Source organism: Mesoplodon mirus (genome assembly GCF_964341445.2).
Source record: "Mesoplodon mirus genome assembly, chromosome: 2".
Lineage (NCBI taxonomy): Eukaryota > Metazoa > Chordata > Mammalia > Artiodactyla > Ziphiidae > Mesoplodon > Mesoplodon mirus.
This window is the reverse complement of record NC_138977.1, coordinates 211,267,211-211,292,151: the sequence shown is the minus strand read 5'-3', so window position 1 is coordinate 211,292,151 and position 24,941 is coordinate 211,267,211. Positions and strand designations below refer to the sequence as shown.

Here is a 24,941-nt window from a genome sequence, read left to right as displayed (position 1 = left end):
AAGATCCCGCAAACCTCGTGGCACGGCCAAAAAAAAGAAAAAATCACTTTTCAAAACAAACAAACAAACAAGGGCCAGGATTTATCATGATAAACAGGCTTCTCTTCCAAAAAATGTCCACAGAGAACTGCCCTAGGAGGAAGTTCAAAAAAGAGCCTTTGTCAGTCCCTGCCTTCCAGTGAAACTTTAGGCCAAAGAAAAGAGTTAGGATCAACTCTGCCCTCTGCCCTCCCGTCCCCTCACAGTCCTCAAAGAGCAGACATTAAAAAGATTTCAAAGAGAGAAGTTAAGAGGGTTTCTGAAAGTTTTCCCTAGCACTCTCGTCACTCATCATGAATTCTCTGGACAGGAATGACACTTGTTAAGTTTTTTTCCCTCTCCCTCCCTCCACCTGTCGTCCCAAGTCTCTGTTGGTATGCTGGGGCCCATCACACTTTCTGCTTGAATGACAAAGTCTCCCCTGCAATCCCATGTCTCCCCTTCCACCCAAGTGGCTACTTCTAAATTGGGGCCCCTAGAAAAATATGTACCAGTCAGGGGCTACGTGATAGCTAAGCATCACAGAATGGCCATAGGTTGGCTGGTGGGTTTTTCCCTTTGTTTTATTTTTTTCAGTATAATGACTAGCTCCACCTTGACCTTCCCTAATAACTTTCTGTGGAGTTGGGATGGGCAAAGACAGGCAAACTCAGATAGCTGGGGATCAGCAAGGTGCCCCTAATGTCCCTTTGGGCCTCCCCCTGTAGGTAGACCCAGCCACAGCTCAGGAATTCCAGGCGGGATGCTTGGCATAAGTAAGTAATTGAGTTAAGGGAGATCTAAAGAAAGACTTCACGTTCACATTCATATGCTAAACTTGGTTAAAAATAGGCTCAAGAAGGACCTGACTTCACTTTTAATTTTAGCCTGGTGATGAACATGCCCTAAAGACAGAAAGTCACCAGGCATTTCCCTGAGGGCAGTGATCTTCATGTTTTTATAAAAAGGAAATGCAGCATGTTCTATTAATAAAAGTGCTCTAGCCTCAGTTAAATCTGGACAGTTCGTAAATCAGGGCTCCCTCTGGCTGAGCTTCCCCAGGCCAGCAGCTCCCTCACACCCAAGCCCCCAGCAAGGGGGCCGGTCACATGCAGCGGGGGGAAAGTGAGCCTGACACCCAGGGATCAGAGGCCACACTCGATCAAAGACCACAAGGTATGGCTCCTGGACACTTCCCTCATTGCCAGGATGGAGCCCGGTGTGTTATGAGATTTAGTGAGGCAAGGGGGACAGGTTGTGATTGTAGGAGGTGCACAGGGCAGCAGGTAGAGAAAATCAGAAAGGACAAGCAATTTCACCTTTTCCTTCCAATCTCAAAGATGGTGAAGTTAAAACTGGCCTCTGGCTATCCAGCTGGACCTTTCGATGGACCCACGGAAGAAGGATCCTCTCCAGCTGCCCTTGGCTATCAAGCCGCATAACAAAATGAAATGTGGCCAGGTGGGAAAATTACCACCCCTAGAGCACTGAGCCTCCTCACCCAGGCTAACTGGTAATTCCAAACTTGGGCAAGGCTGCCCCAGGCCCTGGAGAAAGTGCTAGGGCTGGCGGGGGGTGGGGGGGTGGGGGGGTGGGGGGGGGCGGTGCATCCAGGTCACAAGGCACTTCCAAACACACAATCCCCAGCCCAGCTTAGGGATTCTTAGGATCTCAGTGAATTGCTCTTCTGCTTTCTTGTCTGAGTAAACATTTGAGGCCTTACAAATTCACATAATCCTCCCAACAACCAGATGAGATTGGTTGAAGAAACCGAGGCACAGAACAGTAAGGTCACACAGTTAGTAAGGGATGGGTCATGCTTTAACCAGGTCTCTCTCAATCCAAAACCCAGGGTAGTGCAACAGGAAAGGCCCAACAAAGCCAAGGTGGAAGGTATGCAGTCTTTTTCCACCTTCTTGCCTTTCACTTGGGTAAATTTCCCTCCCTCAAAGGAAGACAGCTCTAATGTTTTGGTTCTGATTTTTGGTTCTTATTTTACTTTCGCCCCCATTTTTCCACGTTTATATTTCGGCCACCTGTAAAATCCTATAAACCCTCAATCTAAACAATGCCATGATAGCCTGAGCCATAGAAGGTCATAACATACAGGGGAAAATGGAGAGACCTTGATTTGAGCTTTGTGGCCAGACAGATGTGAGTTTGCATCCCAGCCCCTCTTCTTGCTAGCCAAGTGACTTCAACAAGGGTATACTCCACAGGCCCAAATTAAATTCAGGAGCAGCTGAAAGCAGAATTGGCCAAATGACTGAGCGGGTAGCTTTTTTTTTTTTTTTTTAACTTTTATTATGGAAATTTTCTAACTATACAAAGGTAGAGAAAACAGTATAATGAAGTCCCATGTACCCATCACCCAGCTTCAACAATTCCTAACTTTTGGTCTGCCTTGTTTATTACTCTGTACCCCTACCCATTCCCACCCTCCACACTATTATTTTGAAGCCAATTCCAAATACATCATTTCATCTATAAATACTTTGGTATCTAGCTCTAAAATATAATATCATTTCAATTTTAACATAATTTCAGTATCTTTATCACAACTATAAATAAATAAATAATTCTTTAGCATCAATATCCAGTCTGTTCAAACGTCCTCAGTGATTTTTGTTTTGGATACTACTTTATTCATATGTGCATACTACACTTAATTTCCACCCCATAGCACGCAGCAGCCAGAATGAAAAACTGTAGAAATCAAAGTCAATTCTATAACCTGTAAAAATAAAGGCCTTTATTTATTCAAACCTAACCAGTAGCTTTCATGGGAGCTATCGATACTATAGAATTTTTACCTTTAGATCTTATGTTTCTCTGGTATAGTGATTTTTAAAATATTTATTTAACACCTACTATGTGTTAGGTATTCTAGACCTGGGGCATAGTTTGTTTTTTAATAGTTGGTTTGTTACAGCTAAGATCCAAAGATTATAGGCCCCATAGATAAAACCACCTGCAGTTCTTACTCTTGTAATTTATTTGTTGAAGAAAACGGGTCTCCTGGCCTAAAGAATGTCCACGTTCCAATTGGTGGATTTTTACCTCCATTGTGTTGTTTTAACATGTTCCTCTGTCTCCCGTATTTCCTATAAACAGATAGTTAGATCTCAAGCCTGGCATAGGTTCAGGTTCTATTTTTGATGGCGCTGTGTATTTCCTGCTGCATCAGTAGGCACATGATGCCTGGAAGTCTTTCTTTTTTGTGACATTAAGATTGATCAGTAGGCTTAAATGTCATCAGCCTGATCCATCCATTATAAAGTTTCCCACAAGCTTCACCTAATGTTTTAGCAGCCATTTAATAACCATGTTCTCTAAATTCATTATTTCACTAGGGGTTACAAAATAGTGATGTTCCAATTCTATAAGTCCTTCTGCATTTATTAGATAGAACTCTTCTACAAAATAGAACTTTTCCTCATCTACAGTTTGGATACCCTAAGGCAACCAATAAGAAAGGACAGAAGGAATGTCTGATCCTTTCCCTTTCTTGGCCAGTGTTCAGAATGAGTTGGTTTCCCAACCTTCTCCAGTGAAAAATCATTGAATTTTTAACTCATGAATATTACACTTTGGAACATGTTTGATATATGTGAATCTACTATATTCTTTTTAATGCTCAAATTATTCCGTATTTGGGCACCAGGAGGCCCTTCAACGTGTCTCCAAAGTCCTTTTGACATGACACAAGTGGTCTTTGATAGCTTCTTTGCTTTCTGATGCAAGATATGCCAACTCATTCTGTACATTTCCTGTTCCAGACCTGGAATCAGCCATTTTTCTCAGGATTCTTAGTCCCTTTTAGTGGGGAATTGTATTTAGAGGCCACAATCCGGATATTACAGGTGCTCATTGCTACTGAGTTGGTCCTTCTTTCTAAGCTTTTCAGTGGACAAAGTTAGGAAATACTTTTTCATTTGTTAAAGAGAAAGATATATCAGGAGTTCATACCAAAATTTTCAATTCAAATTTAAGATTATAGGATTTTTACTTAACATCTTTGATTATAAAATTGCTGTCTCTTTTCTATTATGCTAAAAATATTGCTTTCTGATGATTTTTACGTAATTAATACACACACACACACACACACATATAAGTGATCGATTCCAAATAGTAATAGCAATATTATTACTAACAGTATTACTGAAAACAGCTTAAGATTTATTTGAATTTGTTTTGCCCTTAAGATATATTCCACTAGAGATGTATAATCAAATAACTGTGTTTTAAAGTTGTGTGGACTAATTCTTTGTGTGATTAAGCTACCAACTTGACACATAAATTTGTTTCATTTTAATCTTGATTTGGTGGGGGGGTTCTATTTTAATTAAATTTTGTTTATAGTTAAGGAAAACATCTATAGGGTTCCAAAGTCAAATCTGTAAAACAAAATACATTTTAAAAAGTCTAGATTCTACCCCTGATCCATCCATCCATTTCCTCCCTCTCTCTATTTTATTGGTTTACTCTTTCATTTATTTTAATTACAAGCAAATATATATATGTATTTCTCAGATAAAAGGTAACATGCTATCTATTATTTCTGCACCCTGCTTTTTACACTTAACAATATACCCAGGAGATCATCCCACAGCTGTAGTTGGATACAAAGACCATTCTCCTTCCTTTCTATAGCTCTATAGAAACCCACTGTATGGATGTCCCATAGCTGACTTAACTCATTCCCTATTGATGGACATTTGGGTTGTTTCCAGTCTTCTGCTATCACAAATAATGCCACCACAGAAAGCCTTCTGCATACGTCTTTTCCTATTTTTGCCTGTGTATTCTGGGGATCGATCTTATAAATAGGATTGTGCGGTCAAAAGAAAATGCACAGGTAATTTTGCTAAATATTGCCAAATTCCCCTCCTTAGAAGTGGTACCATTTTTATATACCCACCATGAGGTGATAATTTTTACATGCTGACTTTAATATTAAAAAATCTCTGAAATCTCAGGGGCCTTAATTAAAAATCTCTGAAAGGGGTTTTAATGAAGCCCATCTAATTCAATTCTCCACATTCTGGACAAAGGAAATTTCTTTTGAGAAAGGGCAATGACATGCTCAAGGAACTGCCTTCATCCTTTGCCTTTCTGACTTACATACACAGTTTACACGTAATTCTTTCCATGTCAGAGAAGTTAGGCACAGTATTAAATATTTGGGTTGAAAATGTCATAGGTTGGTTTAGGTCTTTGTGAACTACAAGTAGTTCCCTGAACTGAAAACTCAGAGTTCATGGGTGGGGTGCAGGGGGCTTCTCAGTGCTCTCTCCTTTCCTGGTCCCCTTTCCTCCTTTTAACAAATCACAGATTTGATGAGGATTGCGATGGTACCACAGGCGGGTGCTGGCTCCTATCCGCACTGAAGAGCATCTCCCCTGAGCGCCCCTTTCCCTACAGTACCCTCCCAGCGTCTGAGATTAGGTGCTTATCTCATTCACTCCTCACAATAACACTATGAAGTGGATGCCCTATCAGCCCCATTTCACACCTGAAGAAATGAAAGAGCAGAGAGGTTAAGTAATTTGTTCAAGGTCACACAGCTAGCAAGCAAGTAGGGAGCCAGGATGCACACCAGGCATTCCAACTCCAATATCTACCTTTAATGGTTGTGCTGCGGTGCTTCTATGTTTCAGACCCTCATCACCTGTCGCCCAACTAGTGCAGGGGCCTCCCAACTGACATTCCCCATCTCTAGGGGCACGGCTACACACACACACACACACACACACGCGCGCGCGCGCACACATGCACACAACTGTGCCAATTATCCTCCCTTCTCCAATACCCATGTAATCTTTCCAGAACACCAATCGCATTACATCAGACCCCTGCTTACAAATGACTACTCAAAAGATAACATCCAAGCTCCTTACGTTGAGAAACACAGTTCTGTATCACCAACATCCTGCCTTTTTTTTTACATCCTCAGCTCTCGCCATTCCCAGCCACTCCATCCCATATCCGTGCCCATTAGTTAAAAACACACCACTGTGACCTCCAGTCAAGTGGAATTACTCTGTGGCTCCCAGTTCACCACGTTTTTTCTCATCTCTGAAAATGCATCTCTTCTCCCACCTCCATCTAGACCCCACCCTCCCCCATCCACTTGACAAGCCCTTAGGCACAGACTCAGAATCAGCTCAGGATGACCTCCTCAGACATCTGGGCTGGTCCTCCCTGGACCCTCCTCCTCCACCCTCCATCCCCCCTACAGTACCTGCTACAACAGAGTCTCACTCTCACACCCTCCACCCACTCAACCCTCTTCTCCACGTGCACTCAGAGGTAATCATTTTATCAGGTCTTCTTTTTGTTTATTCTCCCAGTAATTTTTATGCAACAAAGGAAGATGTGAATATATATTTATATATTTAAGAATATAGAAATGTTATACATAATATATACATACATTTTACATAATAATATTATATATGTTCCTATTCTCCCCTTTTCTTACACAAAAGCTAGCCAACTATGCACACTTTCTGCACCCTGCTTTTTTCTCTCGATATATCTTCAGGATTTCTCTGTTACAGCACACAGAGATGATCCTCCTAGTATGGGAGGATACAGCCATATTTGTTTATTAATCCCCTGTTGCTGGACATGGAATAGAGTACATCCCCTGTTTCAAGGGACTGAGTGAGACCTAGTCCTGCTGTTCTTCATCCAACATCAAGATTCCACCAAGCGCACAGCTCTGATCTCTGCCAAAGAGAGTCCAATGGGACTGGCCACTGCTGGAGCCAAGCCATGATAAAAGCACCAAGTCATGATGCCAGGTCCAGGGGGAGCAGCCCAGGTTCTGCACCTTCTTTTACTTCCAAGAGCCACACAGGAGCAGAGGTTATAATACTCTAACTTCTTGCACCTTCATTTCAGTTTCCCGAATCACAAACCTCAGATCCTGCAGCCCACAGAGTTCACATCTTAGGTGGGCTCAGACAGGAAACAGATGCCACCATGTGTCAGTGACTAAGCTTGGCATTTCATCTAGTCATTCAACAAATATTTGGTGAACTGCTTCTAGGAACCAGGTATTGTTCTTGGGGGCTGGGGCTGTAAATCACTGGATAAAACTCCCCAGCATAGGCAGGATGGGAGGAAATGTAATAGACAATAAAAAACATAATAAATAAGTAAAATAAGTAAATGATAGTTTGAAGATAACAAGTGCTATGGAAAAAAACAGAACAAAGTAAGGGAGTTTGGACTGGAAGATGCAGGATGCAATTTAAATAGGGTGGTCAGGGTGGAATCTAAGTGGCAAATCATGGCACATAACATTTTCTGGGCAACTCCTTTTTGCAGCTGCCACAGGTCAACTTTCATTACCATTGCCACAATTAAACTGTTGTTATCACAGTGTCAAGGTAATAATAAAGTATCCGAATGCTGCAGTTGTCTTGAGTTGTGTTGTTCCAGAAATTGCTTGAAATAAGTAGAGTGTTCACTTAGGGCTTAAAAACCTTTTTTGTCAAAAGAATTTCTGTTGTTGAAAACTTTGATGCCATGGGGCTTAAGGGGTGTTCCAGGTGGTCACCTCCACCATCTCCCCTATTTGAACTGAATCTCACAGAAGAAATTCAGCCTGGAAACTGCCTGTACCTTTAAAGGCACAATTACGCCCCTGGCTGGAGATGGCCGAGTGAGACAGAAGGCCAGGTTACGCTATGACAAACGTATTCAGCATGTCCTTCCTATATTCCTGTCCCTGTGTCATGTCGCTGACTGTTACACTCAACCCCGCGTCCTGTAAGAAGCCCACTCTCTCAGAAGCCCCGCACCTCGGCTCACGTGTGCCTTGAAGGTGGAGCCCAGACCAGAGCTTGGGCTTCTTGCTGCCTGAGTTTGTGGCCCCCACACACCCCACCACTTATCCCACCTCTCCAAACACAAAGGCAGACTAGTTGTGCCTCTCTAGCCCTTTCAGACTGGCAGCCCAAACAAAGCGTAAGTTGGAGAAAACCAAGCTTTGGTCTCACATCAATTCTCAGCCACGAGACCCTCCTGTGATGAGTGGATTTTCTCATCACAAAGTCACTGAGATCAAAAGTTAGGTTGCAGGTAACTTTCTCCTTCTCTCAGGTGTTCAACAAACTATGAGCCAGGGACCCTGCCAGATGCTGAGGACACCAAGATGAACAACAGTGGCCCTGCCTGCAAGGACGTGGCAGGGCCTTTACAGGAGATCCACAAGAGGTGAGCACGGGGTAAATGCTACAGTGGAGGCCATGGAGCATGATAGGAAACGGGCACCCAATGTCCCCTTCCTGCCTGGGGCCAGGGAAATCTCCCTAGAAGAGGGGAGTCAGCAGAATCCATGAAGACAAAAGGCATGTTCCAGTGGAGGACAGGGAAGGTGGTTCAGGTGGACGAAGCAGGAGGGCAGCCAAGTCCAGACTGGAGAGCTAGTGGGGGCAGGGCCAGAAAGGGCTTCTCAGCATCTGAATCTCGAGCTACAGGCAATGAGAAGGTACCGCAGGGCTTTAAGTAAGCAGACGACAAGGCGAAGGCTGTGCTGGTATGGAGAAAAGAAGAGTCCGAGGACAGGCTCCATTGGAGGCAGGGGAGAAGCTGAGAGGCCTGAGGCCGCGGCAGTGGGCACGAAATGTGGGTCGGGAGTTCTGAAGGAAGGGGACAGCGCCAGTTGGAATGGGTCAGAGGGCCTGGCTCTGAGCCTGGGCTCTCCACTCGCTGGCTTGAGGACCCTGAGTTACTGGTACTTATTTAACCCCTACCTACTTCACAGGGTTGTGGGAGGGTTAACAGGGCCTTGTGAGCCGGACAGCGTGGCAGGGAAGCAGGCTGTCCGCTCACCCCTGCACTGGTGCATCTGTAGACCCCTTGCCGCTAGGAGACTTACAGGTACCCTCACAGGCACACGTGTTTTCTCTGCTCACTTAACGTCTCTGACAGCTGAGTGGTCTTTGGTAAATCTGGTCTCCCTTTTGGACCTGGCTTCCTTTTCTACAAAACAAGATCATTGAATTAGAGGATCTCTAGGGTGCCTTTCAGCTTGAAGTTTTGTTTTCTTATTCATCTTGTATCCCAATTTCCAGGGTCATAATTTGTCAAATGAAAAATTATTGAAGGAAGAGTCACCAATAGAAGGAAAATAAACTAAGCTAATGAGTAACTGACACTGAAAACTTAGATGATGAAGTGTGTGTTCCTTAAGAGCCTTGAAGGCTCATATTAATAAGTTCCATTCAAAGACACAGTCATGAAAATTCAAAGGTGTTTTCAACCAAAAAAAATGATTCTTATGTATAACATCTGTGCTCCCCAAAGGTTAAATTATCATTGGCCTAGATGTTTACCCAAGAAAACTAAGACATGTCCATTTTAAAATTTGCAAAGGAATATTCATATAGCTTTATTTGTAATAGCCAAAAAATTAGAAACATCCTAAATGTCCATCAACAGGTGAGTGGATAAATAATTTATGACATATCCGTAAAATAGAATACCACTCAGCAATAAAAAGGACCAAACTTTTGATATATGCAAAAGAACAGATGAACCTTAAAATCGTATGCAGAAGGAAAACCCATAGAATGGGAGAAAGTACTTGCAAATCATCTATCTGATAAGGGTCTCGTATCCAGAATTTATAAAGGACACACAATTTCACATCAAAAAGATAAACATCTCAATTTAAAAAGAGACAAAGGGCTTGAATAGACATTTCTCTAAAGAAGATATAAATACAACAAGCACATGAAAAGATGCTCAATGTCATTAGTCATTACGGAAATGCAAATCAAAACCACCATGAGATACTACTTCATACCCACTAGGATGGCCATAATTAAAAAAAAAAAAACGGAAGATAACAAGTGTTGGCAAGGTTGTGGAGAAATTGGAACCCTCATTCACTGCTGGTGGGAATGTAAAATGGTGCAGCCACTTGGAAAACAGTTTGAACGTTCCTCAATAAATTAAACACAGAATTACCATATGACTCAGCAACTCCACTTCAAGATATATACCCAAAAGAATTGGAAACAGATGTTCAAGCAAACACTTGCCCACAAAATTCATAGCAGCATTACTCACAATAGTCAAAAGGTGGAAACAACCCAAATCCATCAATGGATGGATGGAAAAACAAAACACTATCTATCCATAAAATGGAATTTTACTCAGCAATAAAAAGGAATGAAGTACTGATACATGTTACAACATGGATGAACCTTGAAAACATTATGCTAAGTGAAAGAAAGCCTGATACAAAAGGCCACATATTGTATGATTCCATTTATATGAAGTCTAGAATAGGCAAGTCCACAGAGACAGTAAAAAGCAGATTAGTGGTTTCCAAAGGCCTGGGAGAGGAGGGAATGGGGAATAACTGCCTAATGGAGACAGGGCTTCCCTTTAGGGTGATGCAAATGTTCTGGAACTAGATAGTAGTAGCTGTTAAACAACACTGTGAATGTACTTAAAACCACTAAATCACACTTTAAAAGAGTTAAAATGGTTAATGTTACACGTATTTTATCACAGTTTTAAAAAATATTATTTCCCCAGAAATCATTATGCTGAGTGAAAGAGCCAGGCAACAAAAGGAGTACATACTGTGATTTCATTTGTATGAAATTCTAGAAAATGCAAACTCATCTATAGTGCTAGAAAGCAGGTCACTAGGAGCTTGAGAGGAAGGGGCTTAAGGGAAAGAGAGAAGGATAAATGATAAAAGTCATGAAGAAACTCTTACTATCTTTATTGTTTGATTGATGCTTTAAACATGTACATCTTAGTGTACTTCCATTATACCTCTGTAAAACTGAAAAAAAAAACAACCAAAAAATGTTTTAAAAATTATCACTGGACGTCTAAATTCTTAGACTTATTAAATTTCTAAATACACTGAGGAACTCACTGTTTAAAGGATCTTTGCTATAACCCCTTTTGAAGGTCAAAAGCAAACAGTCTTTCCCTGATTTATTGATTCTATTAAGTCTGCTTTTTACATTCAACAGTTTCTTAAAGCAAAAGAACACCTGTAACAGTGTCTGCTAAAACCATTCAAGAGTATGTCTGGTGGAGACTAAGTGAGCTTGATGTGGTCATGTTTCAAGTCAGAAATTCTTTTTGCTATTAATAGGAGCCTAGGACACTTTAATCACTGTTGAATCCTGGTTTTTTGAATTGGTTAAAAAATGGTCTGGCAGAGGCTCACTTTGCAAATCAAACGATCATATGTTATTATTTTAGCACATGCTGAGTGATTAGTGATTATATACTCTCTGTAAGCATCAAATTCAGATCTTGCCTAACATGTATAACAAGCAGAATAAGACAGTGAATCAAATGCCAGAGTCAGGTTTGCTCATGGAATTTAAATTGGGATGTGAATTTCAAAACCAAAAGGAATACTTAAAGCTACAAGAAATGGAAAAAGGGGTTTTTCAATTGGACTTCTTAGTTTGTCTCAAATTAAATTTGACCTAGTTTCAAATTTATTTCAGCAGTTTTTTACATAATATTTTCTTTGCAAATAATAGGTTTTCTATAAATTATTTTGAGGATGTAGATATTTACAGAGAGATGGCATGATCACCTGTATTATATAACATCCTCCCATCCCAGCCCCACCCCACCAGTTCTTTTATAAATACTATTTTTCTTAGCTTTGTTGAGTCCTTTTAAGCTTGTGACTTGATTTCTTCATCTGTAAAATGGGGAGAATAACAGCACTAGCCTCACAGGATTATTGTTGGATTAAATGATTAAATGGATTATACATATATAAAGTGCTTAGACTAGTAGCTGACACACAGGAATCACTCAGTGAATGTTAGTTGTTATTCATGTTATTATTACTATTCCCTTTTACAGATGAGAACACTGAGGCTCAGGGTTAGTGGTGGCGAAGCTGAATGTAGAACACACAGCATGCCTGCTCCTGATTCTTTTCATTACTCCACACCACTTTCCCCACCCATACATATTTTGTGCATGAAAATAAGAGTACCAATCTGGAAAAGGCAAAAATAGCTGTGTAATTTAAATCTGAAAAGCATGAACAAACTGGTAGTCACAGAGCAGCTCAAGGACTCATCCAGTTTAGGCTCCAGGGCAAGTCATCAGTCATTTTTAAAATCACATAGTGATTTTGAAAAGGGAGATAAAAGGTTTCTGCAAAGAGTCAACAGAGCTTTGAGGATGCCCCCAAAATTGTGCGAGCTAGCAAAAATTACATACTGCCCATTCACTGCCTTCAGCATTAAAACAGATTTATATATTCACTTTGTATGGACATTAAAAAGTACTGCAGCCCGGGAGAGAATGTCTGCTGGAGGGGTTAAATGGAAAGTGGCAGGCCCATCAATTAAGCTCCTATCAAGTCAAGAGGAGAAAAAAACAGAGGATCCAAATCATATCTACAGGCTGGTACAATGCAAACATATTTGCAAGGCTGTCTGATTTAACCTACATATACAAACTAATCCATTCTAAAGCGATATGTAGTTATTGTTCCAGTTCCACATATTTCATTGAGGAGATTTTTTAAAAATATGGTCAAATTAAAAGATAACACCACTAGCTGAAAGTTTGTTGGGAAACAGGATATTCAGAGGGTCTCACGGTATCACTCCCAAAGACAACTTACTAATCACAAAGAGAAAAATGTCCCGTAGTGACAAAGAGATCTGGCGGCAACCATGTTAACCAAGGGATCAAACTTAGCGGAACACACATTACCCGCTGTATGTGGATCCTTGCCAAAGTGCTTAACCTGAATCTGGTCATGAGGAAACAACAGACACATCCAGATCATGGTTCATTCTACAAGGCAACTAGCATGGAATCTTTGGTCACGAGGAGTAGAAAAGAGCAGGTACACTTGCTACATTAAGAGAGACATCATAAACAAACAAATGCACTGTGAACTTGAACCAGGGGGGTTTAAAACTTGCTATATGAGACATTTTTCTGACAACTGGAAAAAGTTAAAAATCAAGTGTTTATTAGAAAACTCATTTAAGTAAGACTAATTTTCTTAGATATGATAACAGAATTATGGTGATGCAATTTACTTTCAAATGCTCAGGAGAAAACTATGTGATGCTCTGCTACTGTTTGGAAGGATGGAACAGAGCATGAGACACGCCAGAGAGACCCAGTCTACCCCCACGTGCAGAAAGACCTTTGGGGGGAGATATGGGAGGAGATAACATACGCAAAGATGCTTTTCAAAATTCTCTTTCTGGGGCTGAGCAGACTAGAGCCGGCAGATAAAAGGTCAGTTTATGAATGTTCTCCATTTCTCTCTCTCCCATTTCCAGGCAGAAAAAAGGGCAAATAGCAGAAAACGCAATAGATGGAAATATGAGGATTCTTATCCCAGCCTGACCATTACCTTGCTGTGTGACTTCAAACAATTCTTTTGACTTCTCCCATGCTCACTTGCCTTACCTAGAAAAACAGGAGGGCTGGGCTAAAGCAGCTTTCAGATGCCCCCCAGGTCTAAAATCTAAGATGCTAATGCCTTAAAGACAGTCTTAAAGACAATGTGCAATGCCAACGTGAAAAGTCTATTCCTATTTTTGTTTTAAAAATGCAGGTAGTGGGCTTCCCTGGTCGTGCAGTGGTTAAGGATCCGCCTGCCAATGCAGGGGACACAGGTTCGATCTTCCCTGGTCTGGGAAGATCCCACATGCCGCAGAGCAACTAAGCCCACGCGCCACAACTACTGAGCCTGCGCTCTAGAGCCCACGAGCCACGACTATTGAAGCCTGCATGCCTAAAGCCCGTGCTCCGCAACGAGAGAAGCCACCACAGTGAGAAGCCCACACACCACAACGAAGAGTAGCCCCCGCTCACCGCAACTAGAGAAAGCCCGCGTGCAGCAACGAAGACCCAATGCAGCCAAAAATAAACAAAATAAATACATTTATATTAAAAAAAGAAACAGTTTTAGAAGAAGAATTAGAGAGTTCATTAAAAAAATTTTTTTAATAAATAAATAAATAAAAATGCAAGTAGTTCTTTTCCTCTGATTAGAAAATTAATATATGCTCAATGAAAAAAAAAAGTACAAAAAGAAGGGATTCCCTGGTGGCACAGTGGTTAAGAATCTGCCTGCCAATGCAGGGGGACACAGGTTCAAGCCCTGGTCCGGGAAGATCCCACATGCCGCAAAGCAACTGGGCCTGTGAGCCACGACTACTGAGCCTGCGCTCTAGAACCCACGAGCCACAACTACTGAGCCCGCAAGCCACAACTACTGAAGCCCGCGTGCCTAGAGCCCGTGCTCTGCAACAAGAGAAGCTACCACAGTGAGAAGCCTGCGCACCTCAACGAAGAGTAGCCCCCGCTCACCCCAACTAGAGAAAGCCCACGTGCAGCAATGAAGACCCGACGCAGCCCAAATATTTAATTAATTAATTAATTAATTTTTAAAAACCGGAAAAAAAAGACAAACCACTATAATTACGCCACCTAGAGTTAGCACCACTGTTACTGTCTTTATATTTGTTCTTTAGATGCTTTTCCAGGCCTGCAGGCACTGGAACATGCTCATACACATTTTTTTAAAAACATGAGATCCCTGTATACATGCTGCTTGTAATTTTTTTTAGTTAACAATATTATATGGTTTATATTCCTTATTAATAAATATAGAATAATGGCACCATTCTAATGGCTGAATGGTACATGATATTATACATGCACATGATTTATTTTCTCAGTGAGAAACATCTGGGTGGTTTCTAATTTTCTGCTCTTCTAGACAATGCTGCAATAAATATCTTATGTCCACCCTCATTATGTAAAGTCTCTAAATCAAGATTTAATCACACAACCCCTCTCCCTTTTCATACAGAAAGGAAAAAAATCTCTTTTCAAGTATCAAATAAAGGTTCTCCATAACTGCAGACTATCAGCAACCCTGCCAGCCCAGGAGGACGTAGGGGCCCGAGGAGACCCGGTCTTTAGAAGGCTCTGGAAACAATATTTGGTTTCTTCGATTCAAGGAGGCCACACGGAAACCTGAGGCCCAGCTTTTGGATAACCGTGATCTCTTTGCAAAGTGTTTTTTGGCCGTGAGCTCTGGGTGCAGCCCATGCTGTGGTAACTGAACACACAGCATCGTTTACCGAGTCCTACTTGGGGCAGCTGGTAGGCTCTTAGAAACATCCGTCAGCCTATGCTTATGTTTTCTGCCTGTAAAAATAATAACGTCACCAAACACACTCCTACCTGCCTGTGTTTAATACAATCAAATTTAGACACGTGAAAATTACTGGATCTGTCTCCCGAATTGAGAACAGTACTCTTTTTGCAAACTCAACTCTTCACTTTAAGATTCCAGAATAATTAACATTCCAAAATAATTGTTTTTATTTTTTAAAGTTTGTAATAATTAGAAAACAGTATGAAACGCCCTCCTTTTCACTTACATTAGTGTCTACTTTTCCGTCTTAAAATTATGTCACTGATCCAAATATACTTTGCAAGTGTTGGAGAAAGCTTTTAATTCTCTTTTTGTGGTTATTATTGTTTCTGTGAGTGATCAACCTCACAAACATGTACCTATGCCCTTGATTAAAATGTAACTCATTCTCCATCAGATGTCTAGGAGGCGAGGGGAGGCATTCTACAGTGATAATCATTCAGCAATATTCCCAGGGATTCACATAATTTTATTCTTGGAAGGAACTGACACCGATCATTTCCAATCCCTGGAGAAGCAGGATTAGGAAGGTTAATTGGCTTGTCCAGATCACCTACTCCCAATCCAGGGTTTCCTTTTCCTCTCTGACCCTCTTTGTCAGAAACCCAATCATTAATTTACAAAGACGCTCATTTTACACTTGACAACACTGGGAAAATCCTACCTATCATTCTATTCAATAATGAATTCAAAATGAAGCAAAAGAAGTAACTTCGTGAAACGAATACATCTTTAAAATATATATTACCTTGTCTGCTCTTTCAGCATCATGACACTGGAGGTCAGGTTTAAGGGCGAGTCCAATAAGAACCAGAAACATATCTGGAAGACAGTCTATAGACAAGCTGCACAACTGAAAAGCATTTAAGATGTTCAGACAGCTGTGAATGGAGGTTTCTAGGTTCGGACCAGAGTGGAAGTGGCAACTGAGAACTGGTGGGTCATTACTGTGATGGAGAGAAAGCAGGTGCAAAGAAAGGGCAGTAGCAAATGGCCCTGGTGCATCCCTGAAGCAAATACCCACATAAAAGAAGGGAAAAGTGGCGTGAAAACTATCTTCATGGGGTGAAAACCACCCCCAAACACAGGCATGACCCCAGGCCTTTTGTTTCTGAACACATGGAAAGATTTATTTGGCAAACTGAGCTACAAGTTATTAACACATCCTCATACAACTTGCTTAACAGCTCCCTTTTTGCTCATAAAGTACATTCACATCAATATGTACCATCCCCCTGACGGAGCTGCTGTCAGCAAGTTGGAAAAGTTGCCTTGTAAACCATCAGGGGACTTATTTATCTTATAAAATCCAGCAGGAATTGTAGGAAAGGGGAGGATGAATTAATTTGGCTGTAACTTCTGCCACTGTAAAGACTTTATCCTATTAGATGGACATACGCATTAAATCCAAAACACCCCAAACTTGCTGTCTTGTAAATGTCGAAGACTGAAACCTTAGTTGGGTGGAATTTAAACAGTGACCACCGTTGAGCCAGGCAAAATATCAGCCCACCGCCAGTACCCCCTTGGTAGTGGCTGGAAACCAAATTCACATTCCTGATGGAAAAATGTGCCTTCTCAATTAAAGTCAGGATTTCCCAGTCTTCTCACTGGTGGGAACAAGAAATATGAGGCTTCCATAACAACACACACATCACCAAGACCCAGCCAGGTTCATTAACCAGAAAGGGAATTGCCATGTGCTCCTTTCTGCAAGCGACTAATTACGGTCTTTTGCCCCGATTCTGGAATAAGGACCACTTTACCTTCTGCAAAACTTTTCAACGCGTTTTTCTAAACACAGCTACCATGTCACACACAGCAGCTGCAGATCCACAGCAACCTCCCCGGTTAAAATACACGAAATTGTATCAGCTAGACCATCCCAAGCAAAATAATTACTGTGGCAGGAAATAAAAAATCAGATTAAGTGGGATTTTTGTGGCACAGGAGACCCCTTCAAGCTTTTGCCTAAGAGGGGGACCAAGGAGGATGAAGGGAGGGGGAGCCCTACCTCTGAATTTGTCTTTGGAGTTTTAACTCCACTATCTCAAGCTTCTTCCATTCTTGCTTTCCAAGTTTAGTTCAATCTGTTTTAATTCTATCCCTTGGTTAGATCTCAGTTCCTAACATTTTGTAGACTCTTGTTTATCAAAGCTTTGAATTGAGCTATATTGGTTTGTTTACTTGAGGGCTAGCTGTTGTGGGCAGGGAGGAAATATTAGTTTAGTTGGAGTCAAGAACCTACAGCCGGGACTTCCCTGGTGGCGCAGCGGTTAAGAATCCGCCTGCCAATGCAGGGGACACGGGTTCAAGCCCTGGTCCGGGAAGATCCCACATGCCACGGAGCAACTAAGCTCGTGCGCCACAACTACTGAGTCTGCACTCTAGAGCCTGCGAGCTACAACTACTGAGCCCGCATGCCACAACTACTGAAGCCCACGTGCCTAGAGCCCGTGCTCTGCAACAAAGAGAAGCCACCACAATGAGAAGCCCGCGCACCTCATCGAAGAGTAGCCCCCGCTCGCCACAACTAGAGAAAGCCTGTGTGCCGCAACGAAAACCCAACGCAGCCAAAAATAAATAAATAAAAATTTTAAAAAATTTAAAAAAAAAGAAACTACAGCCACAAGAAAAATAAATCAGAGAGAGAGAGAGACAAACTGGATGACGGGGGATCATTTCAGTGTGAGTCAATCCTGGTGGGGTTATTTTTCCTCCCTGGTGACTTACATGCATAGGCAAAGAGATCTTAATAGATCAGAGTCCACATTCCAACTGATAGATATGGGCTTTTTAAATTATTAATTTGATAAACTGCTAAACCGGTAACAAAAGAATAAGTGGATAGAAGAATAAAATGGGTAACAAAATTTGACTTCTTTTTTTTCTCCTGCAGCACTGGCATTAGAACAGCTCTTTGTACACCATAGGTATAGTCATTTACTGTGACTAACGGGAATAATGTACTACATTTCATAATACTGATCCCTTTGGCAATTTGAGAAAAACTCATAACTGGATGGCTACACTTACCATCTAAAAATACTTATCATAACAAACCCTCAAGCAAAATTTCTTTTTTAAAAAAATACCCTTAATAGGCTTTCTAATGAAGCAAAGAAACTTTTCAGAATGCTAAGAAAAGAACCCACCCTCTCTCCTTCCCTGTTTTGGGTAAACGCTTAATCTTCTCAGATGTTTTCTCCTGCTGAATGCTTGTCTTACGTGCAATTTAAGATGGTGTTTAAAATTTTCAAAATTCCTTCTAAAAGTGTATCCCTGTTTCCCCTAAAAAGGGACTCAAACTAATGTTAGAAAGTGGCACTGATGTTAGAAATTCCATCCTTCTTCCAGAAAAGGACCAACTATGAGTTGAGATAATGTCTCTTTTTGGCAAATTCTTATTTCCTCTCCGATTCTGGATGTAACTGTCAGCATGCCCATCACAGTGGGTAGACATCACACACAACTTGCCTGTGTATCACTCTCTAAGAGTTACATGGAGATCCTTCCAAATGCAAAATGTCTGTAGAATTATCTGCGATCAGACTGACTACTTGTAACATTTTCAGGACTGAATTAAGGAGCACTTTGCTCTGAAAACACAGTTGGCCAGTGTCCTAACGCGATGCAGAAGACTATAAACTTCAGCAATCACAGCTGGATTTATATCTTCATAAGTCACAAACACATGCAGGTGACGCTAACTATCAAATGCTAAACCAAAACTTTTTCTATTTTCATAATTGATTTTTATTCATTTCATGCCAAAATAATCTGTAAAGGAAAAAATAAGTCATCTATATGCAAATTAAATATGCAATCTGATATCAAGCATTAGCCAGGAGTATTTCACTGCAAATCAAATAATTTAGGAAAATCACCTGTGTGCTCACCTCATAGATGTGTGTGCTTGTTTGGTTAATTTTCACCATGATTAGTACCACACTTTCTAACTGCATCTGACAAATGAATTCAACACAGCACACAGAACTAATGGCTCTGTTTTCATTCTGAAGAGAGTTTTAGAACTTACAACCTAAAATTGTAATTTCTGATGTTCATTATGGTTAATAAATAACTTGTTATAAGTCAAGAATTAGGTTTGATTAAAATTAAAATATAAGATACTTTTGAAATAAAATATTGTGAATATTTGAGGAGATAAATCCTTGTAAAATGTTCACCAACAACATCAATGTCTTACTTCTGCTTATATGAAGTTTTTTTTAAGCTTTCAAGTTATTCTGATTTCCTAAACTCATCCCAAATCTCTTAAGGTGTTATTTATATTAGTTGTTGCCCAAATGGCTTACATAATGCTTCACATTTTATCCAATAATGTCTCCACATTGGCCATCTTAGAGAATGCACGTTTAAAACAAAGATCTTACAAGATATTAGTTATATGTGTCTAACATGGCTGATAATCTTCATAAGTAATGCGAATATTGGCCCGGAGTCAGAGGTTAACAAGAGCAGAGGGGACATGGACCATGCTTGACTGAAGCTAACAATGCAACAGGGAGAAAACTAAATATACCTAAACAGGCCAAAGGAACTCCACAGTAGTTAACTTTTGGCACGATCTTCGTAAATACCGAGACTGGGTTCCATAAGACAAACAGCAAAGTCAGTCACATTATTCACTGTCACACCTCATTCTCCTAAGACCAAATATAACATAGGTGAATAGGATTCTGTTTTTATTATGATCATGACTTTACCCAAAATGAAAACCGTGATTAATGAAGATCAGTAAATAGAGACATTAAGAAGTGAAAAAGGGGCTTCCCTGGTGGTGCAGTGGTTAAGAGTCTGCCTGCCGATGCAGGGGACACGGGTTCGAGCCCTGGTCTGGGAAGATGCCGTGGAGCAACTAAGCCCATGCACCACAACTATTGAGCCTGCGCTCTAGAGCCCGCAAGCCACAACTACTGAAGCCCATGTGCCACAACTACTGAAGCCCACCCGCCTAGAGACTCTGCTCTGCAACAAGAGAAGCAACCGCAATAAGAAGCCCACGCACCATAAGAAAGGGTAGCCCCTGCTCACCGCAACTAGAGAAAGCCCACGCGCAGCAATGAAGACCCAACGCAGCCATAAATAAATAAATAAATTTATAAATTTATTTTAAAAAAAGAAGTGAAAAAATTCTTGTAATCCTTAAATGCTATGCAACATGAAGAATATTGATATCTTCATCATTTTGAAAGCAATCAAAACTTCTCAGCTTGGGCTTCCCTGGTGGCACAGTGGTTAAGAATTGCCTGCCAGGGCTTCCCTGGCGGCGCAGTGGTTTAAGAATCCGCCTGCCAATGCAGGGGACACAGGTTCTAGCCTTAGTCTGGGAAGATCCCACATGCCGCAGAGCAACTAAGCCTGTGTGCCACAACTACTGAGCCTGTTCTCTAGAGCCTGCAGGCCACAACTACTGAGCCCACGTGCCTAGTGCCCTGTTCCGCAACAAGAGAAGCCACCGCAATAAGAAGCCCGCGCGGCGCAACAAAGAGTAGTCCCCGCTCGACGCAACTAGAGAAAGCCCGCCTGCAGCAATGAAAACCTAATGCAGCCAAAAATAAATAAATAAATTAAAAAAAAAAAAAAAAGAATTGCCTGCCAATGCAGGGGACACAGGTGTGAGCACTGGTCCGGGAAGCTCCCACATGACACAGAGCAACTAAGCCTGTGCACCACAGCTACTGAGCCTGCCCTCTAGAGCCCACGAGCCACAACTACTGAGCCCACGTGCCACAACTACTGAAGCCTGTGGGCCTAGAGCCCGTGCTCCACAACAAGAGAAGCCCCCAGTAACGAAGGGTAGCCCCCAGTCACCACAACTAGAGAAAGCCACGCGCAGCAACAAAGACCCAATGCAGTCAAAAATAATAAATAAATTAATTTAAAAAACACAAAACTTCTCCTCTTATGAATTGCATTATAACCTTACTCAAATAACTAGAAAAAGTGCAGGTTCCCCAATACAATGTATCTAACATGCCATCCATTAGAGGAGAATTTCACCCAAAGCTCTAGCTCACACAATTCTCAAATCAAGAGGAGTACAACTCATTTTGCAGCTGAGGGCAAGCTCCCCGCTACATTTTCTCAAAGATGGCTGATACAAACAGCACCTCATAACTACATAAAAATGGCTGCTCAGATTAAATTATGCAAACGCAGTTTCAAAATAACCTGCTCAAGTTTCAGCCCATAAAAGATGGACCTGCAAGGCGTTTGCCATGTTATGTCTGCTTCCCATGGAATTTCAGTGGGTACTGAGGGGAGTGCAAACCCCAAATCATCCTTATAAATAAAGACTTTGAAACATAAGCGCAAGGACACGGGGAGGGGGAAGGGTAAACTGGTACAAAGTGAGAGAGTGGCACTGACATATATACACTACCAAATGTAAAATAGCTAGTAAGAAACAGCCGCATAGCACAGAGAGATCAGCACAGTGCTTTGTGACCACCTAAAAGGGTGGGATAGGGAGGGCAGGAGGGAGACACAAGAGGGAGGGGATATGGGGATACAAGTATATGTATAGCTGATTCACTTTGTTATACAGCAGAAACTAACACAACAATGTAAAGCAAACAATTATACTCCAATAAAGATGTTAAAGAAAGAAACGTAAGTGCACAAACATCAAATCCCATGAGCACATTCACCAGCCTTGGACCTGGTGCCTGAACACTGATCTGTCACCAATGCAAAACAAGGCAGAGCCATCAGGCACCTCTTTGAGGTCTCCACCCTGGACTGCTAGCCAAAGGGGCCATCTTTGAAGAGCTCAGGCTTATCTACTAAAGTAAAATATTCCAGGGGTGGAATTTTCAAAATAGGGGTGAATTTACAGGGTAAATTATTTATTACATGAGGTAACTGAAATACACTTGAAATGATCCATCTCCCACAAAAACGGCCTTTATTTTCAACCTAGCAACATTTCAAAATCAGTCACCCCTCTACAAAGATTTTTCTATGAACATAAAATTCTTATTTTTTTCCTAATTAAAAGTAAATGATAGGAAAATGCAGGGTGACCACAATACCAAAGCAAACTCAATGTGCACCCTAACTTCAAGCCCCAAGACACTGGCCAGTAAGAAGCACATGAGATGTTTCCCAGTTAATAATCAGTCAATTAGGGTTTTTTTTTTCCTCTTTTACTAAATAAACCTCAGGTTTTAAACATTTTTTTCTCTGTTAGTTTATATTTATGTTAAGGACTAAAGAGAAATTTTAAGCAATGATGTACTTAAACTTCCATTATATTTAGTAAATCTTAGCTGAAATTTGCAAAACAAAGGGAACAGAATAACAATATAAAATATTTACAGTTTCAAATAGCTACTTGTAGGTAGTTGAAAGTTATATAAAATCAAACTAAAGCAAAAAGTTGCCATAAATGGAGCTTTTAATATTCTACCAGTCAAAAAAAAGGGAACCATTTTGTCCTGAAATACGATACAAGCGTTCTTTGATGTCAAACTTAAATTTTCACTATTCTATTACATAAGTCAGTCTTAAAAACAATATTTACTTCCATTTATGCCCCATCACTGGTTATTTCTCTTACGACATTTTAATAAGTTTATGTAACTCAAAGCAGTGCCGAAAAACCCCTGCTCGGTTCCATAGGATTGATTTTGCTGTGCTTGGGTGTATTTCTTTAATTTTCTCCAGTTTCGCCCAAACACTCATCACTCAGACTTTCCAACACTAACCACACTAGTTTCGAGGACTTCATTACAAGCTGAGGGAAACTTTTCGGAGAATAAAGATCCTTCAAACAAGCCAACATTCTAGGCCTTAAACTGTCCAACAAAATCTCGAAAGAATGAACGAAGCCTCACCGTTTTACTTTTATGTCTCCCAAATGGGCTGAAAGAGCTTCTCAGAGCCTACTGACCACCCCCAATCTACTCGACGCTTTGGGACGGCCGGCCCGGAAAACTCGCGACCCAAGTCGCACAGTTTCCTCCGAATCACAAGATGGTAACTTTAATGGAAAACGGTTCCGCGGCTAGAAACTCTTCGCAAGGGCCTTCTTGGAAAGTGTAAACACTTCTTGCAGGACAAAGCAAAAATACGTTGTCTACAAACCCTCACCACCCTTTTCACCCAACATCACTGTTCGACTTCATGGGCACCATTAAGGGTGGTTTCTTCGGGCGGCGTTTTACTTACACGCCCTCCAGCACGCGCGCGCACACACGCACGGCTCTCCATATGTTCCAGCGGCCTCTTGGGACTAGAAAGATGAAATATAGTCCCTGGGCCATTTCCCCCCAGTTTGAGTTAATTTAGTTCAAAATACCCGGTGACGTCCCCGAAGAGAAGAGACAGGGGATGAGGAAGAACAAAATTATTTTCCCCAAATAGCTTGGCTTCCCTCGCCCTAAACTCACAAACAGCCAGAATGACACCGACTCTGCCGAGAGGGCGGGCAAGAAGACTTCAAACGCAAGGCGGCCGAGAGAACTTTAGCGGGAACGGGAGAGAGGAAGCCACAAAAGGGGGCGCCCGGGGCTTGTCCCCCAAGCGCACCCGGGTCCCCGTTCCCCCTTTCCTCCTCTTACTTTTGGATGATCTGGGGTAGGCCGGCCTGGGGCGGAGGCGGTGGCGGCGGCTGCATCCCTCTCGGGCCTGGGGGCGCTGGGGGCGCCGGGGCACCAGGCACGCTGTGCGCATCTCTGTCCGGTTGCTCGGGGCCGCTGGGCTCGGCGTCCTGACTCATGGCTGCCGCCAGCACCTTGCGAAACGAGACCGGCCCGGGCTCGCGGCGGGAGAGCGCGCGCGAGGGGCGGCCCCGGGGCGCGGGCGCTCACTGGCCGGGGTCCCCGTGCCCAGTCCCCTTGTCCTTCCCGGTTGCGCGGGGAGGAGACGCGAGGGGCGGGGAGGAGGCAGTCCCGGCGGCCCCACCTCCTCCTCCTCCTCCCCCTCCTCCTCCCGCGGGTCCCGCTCGCCCGGCCGGGCCAAACAGAGGTAGGGGCCAGGGGGCGTCTCCCAGCCAGCAGGAGCCCCTGGGCGCCCGGGTGGTCGGGGAAGCTCTGCCCGCCGTTCGCCGCCCGCCGCCGCGCGCCCTCTGGGTCCCCGGTCCGGCGCCCCGCAGCTCAGTGCAACCGCGTGAGGCGGCGAGACGCACGCCAGTCCGCCGCCGGACGCCGAGTTCTCGCCTCTCCCGCTAGCGGGGCGGCCTCCGGGCTCTCCCCCGGGACCGCGCGCGCGGCTTCGCGCGCTCCTGCCAAGCGGGGCGGACCAAGCGCGCCCCGGGTGTCTACGCTCTTCGCCAGCGCAAAGTGCGCGGGGCTTGGCACCTTCCCGCGACTGGAGCTGGGCCAGCGCCACTGGTGGCTGAGGGGCCCGACCCCGCGGGGGAAAAGCCCGGAATTCCCGCAGGTCGGTGGGACTGGTAACCCCAGGTCTTAGATGACCGGGCCCGAGGGCTCTCCAAACCGGCCATTCCAGCTGCTGATTTCAGGGGTCCCCAGAAGCAGCCGGCGAGGCCGCCGTGATTTCTCTTCATTTATTTCCTCACTTCTCTAAAAGACCTGCCACGATCCCGCGAGCGCAAAGACAATACCACGTATACGTTTTATTCTTGTTATTTATTGCCCAGATCTCAGTAGGAATGTAAAGGATGAAAAGGAGTTCGGTGACATCGCACCCCCAAGATCACTGCCTCTGAAGC

The 24,941-nt window shown here is 42.7% G+C and overlaps 1 protein-coding gene across 1 annotated transcript in view; it reads right to left on the bottom strand.

Annotated features, from left to right (window-relative positions):
- Positions 1-23,996, bottom strand: part of RBM20 (RNA binding motif protein 20) — a 211,795-nt gene extending 187,799 nt beyond the window's left edge. Inside the window, exon 1 of the mRNA XM_082631853.1 lies at positions 23,830-23,996. Coding sequence (XP_082487979.1) covers positions 23,830-23,987 — 158 coding nt within the window. The 5' untranslated portion in view covers positions 23,988-23,996. The remainder of the gene's footprint in view (positions 1-23,829) is intronic.
- Between the last annotated feature and the right edge of the window lie 945 nt (positions 23,997-24,941).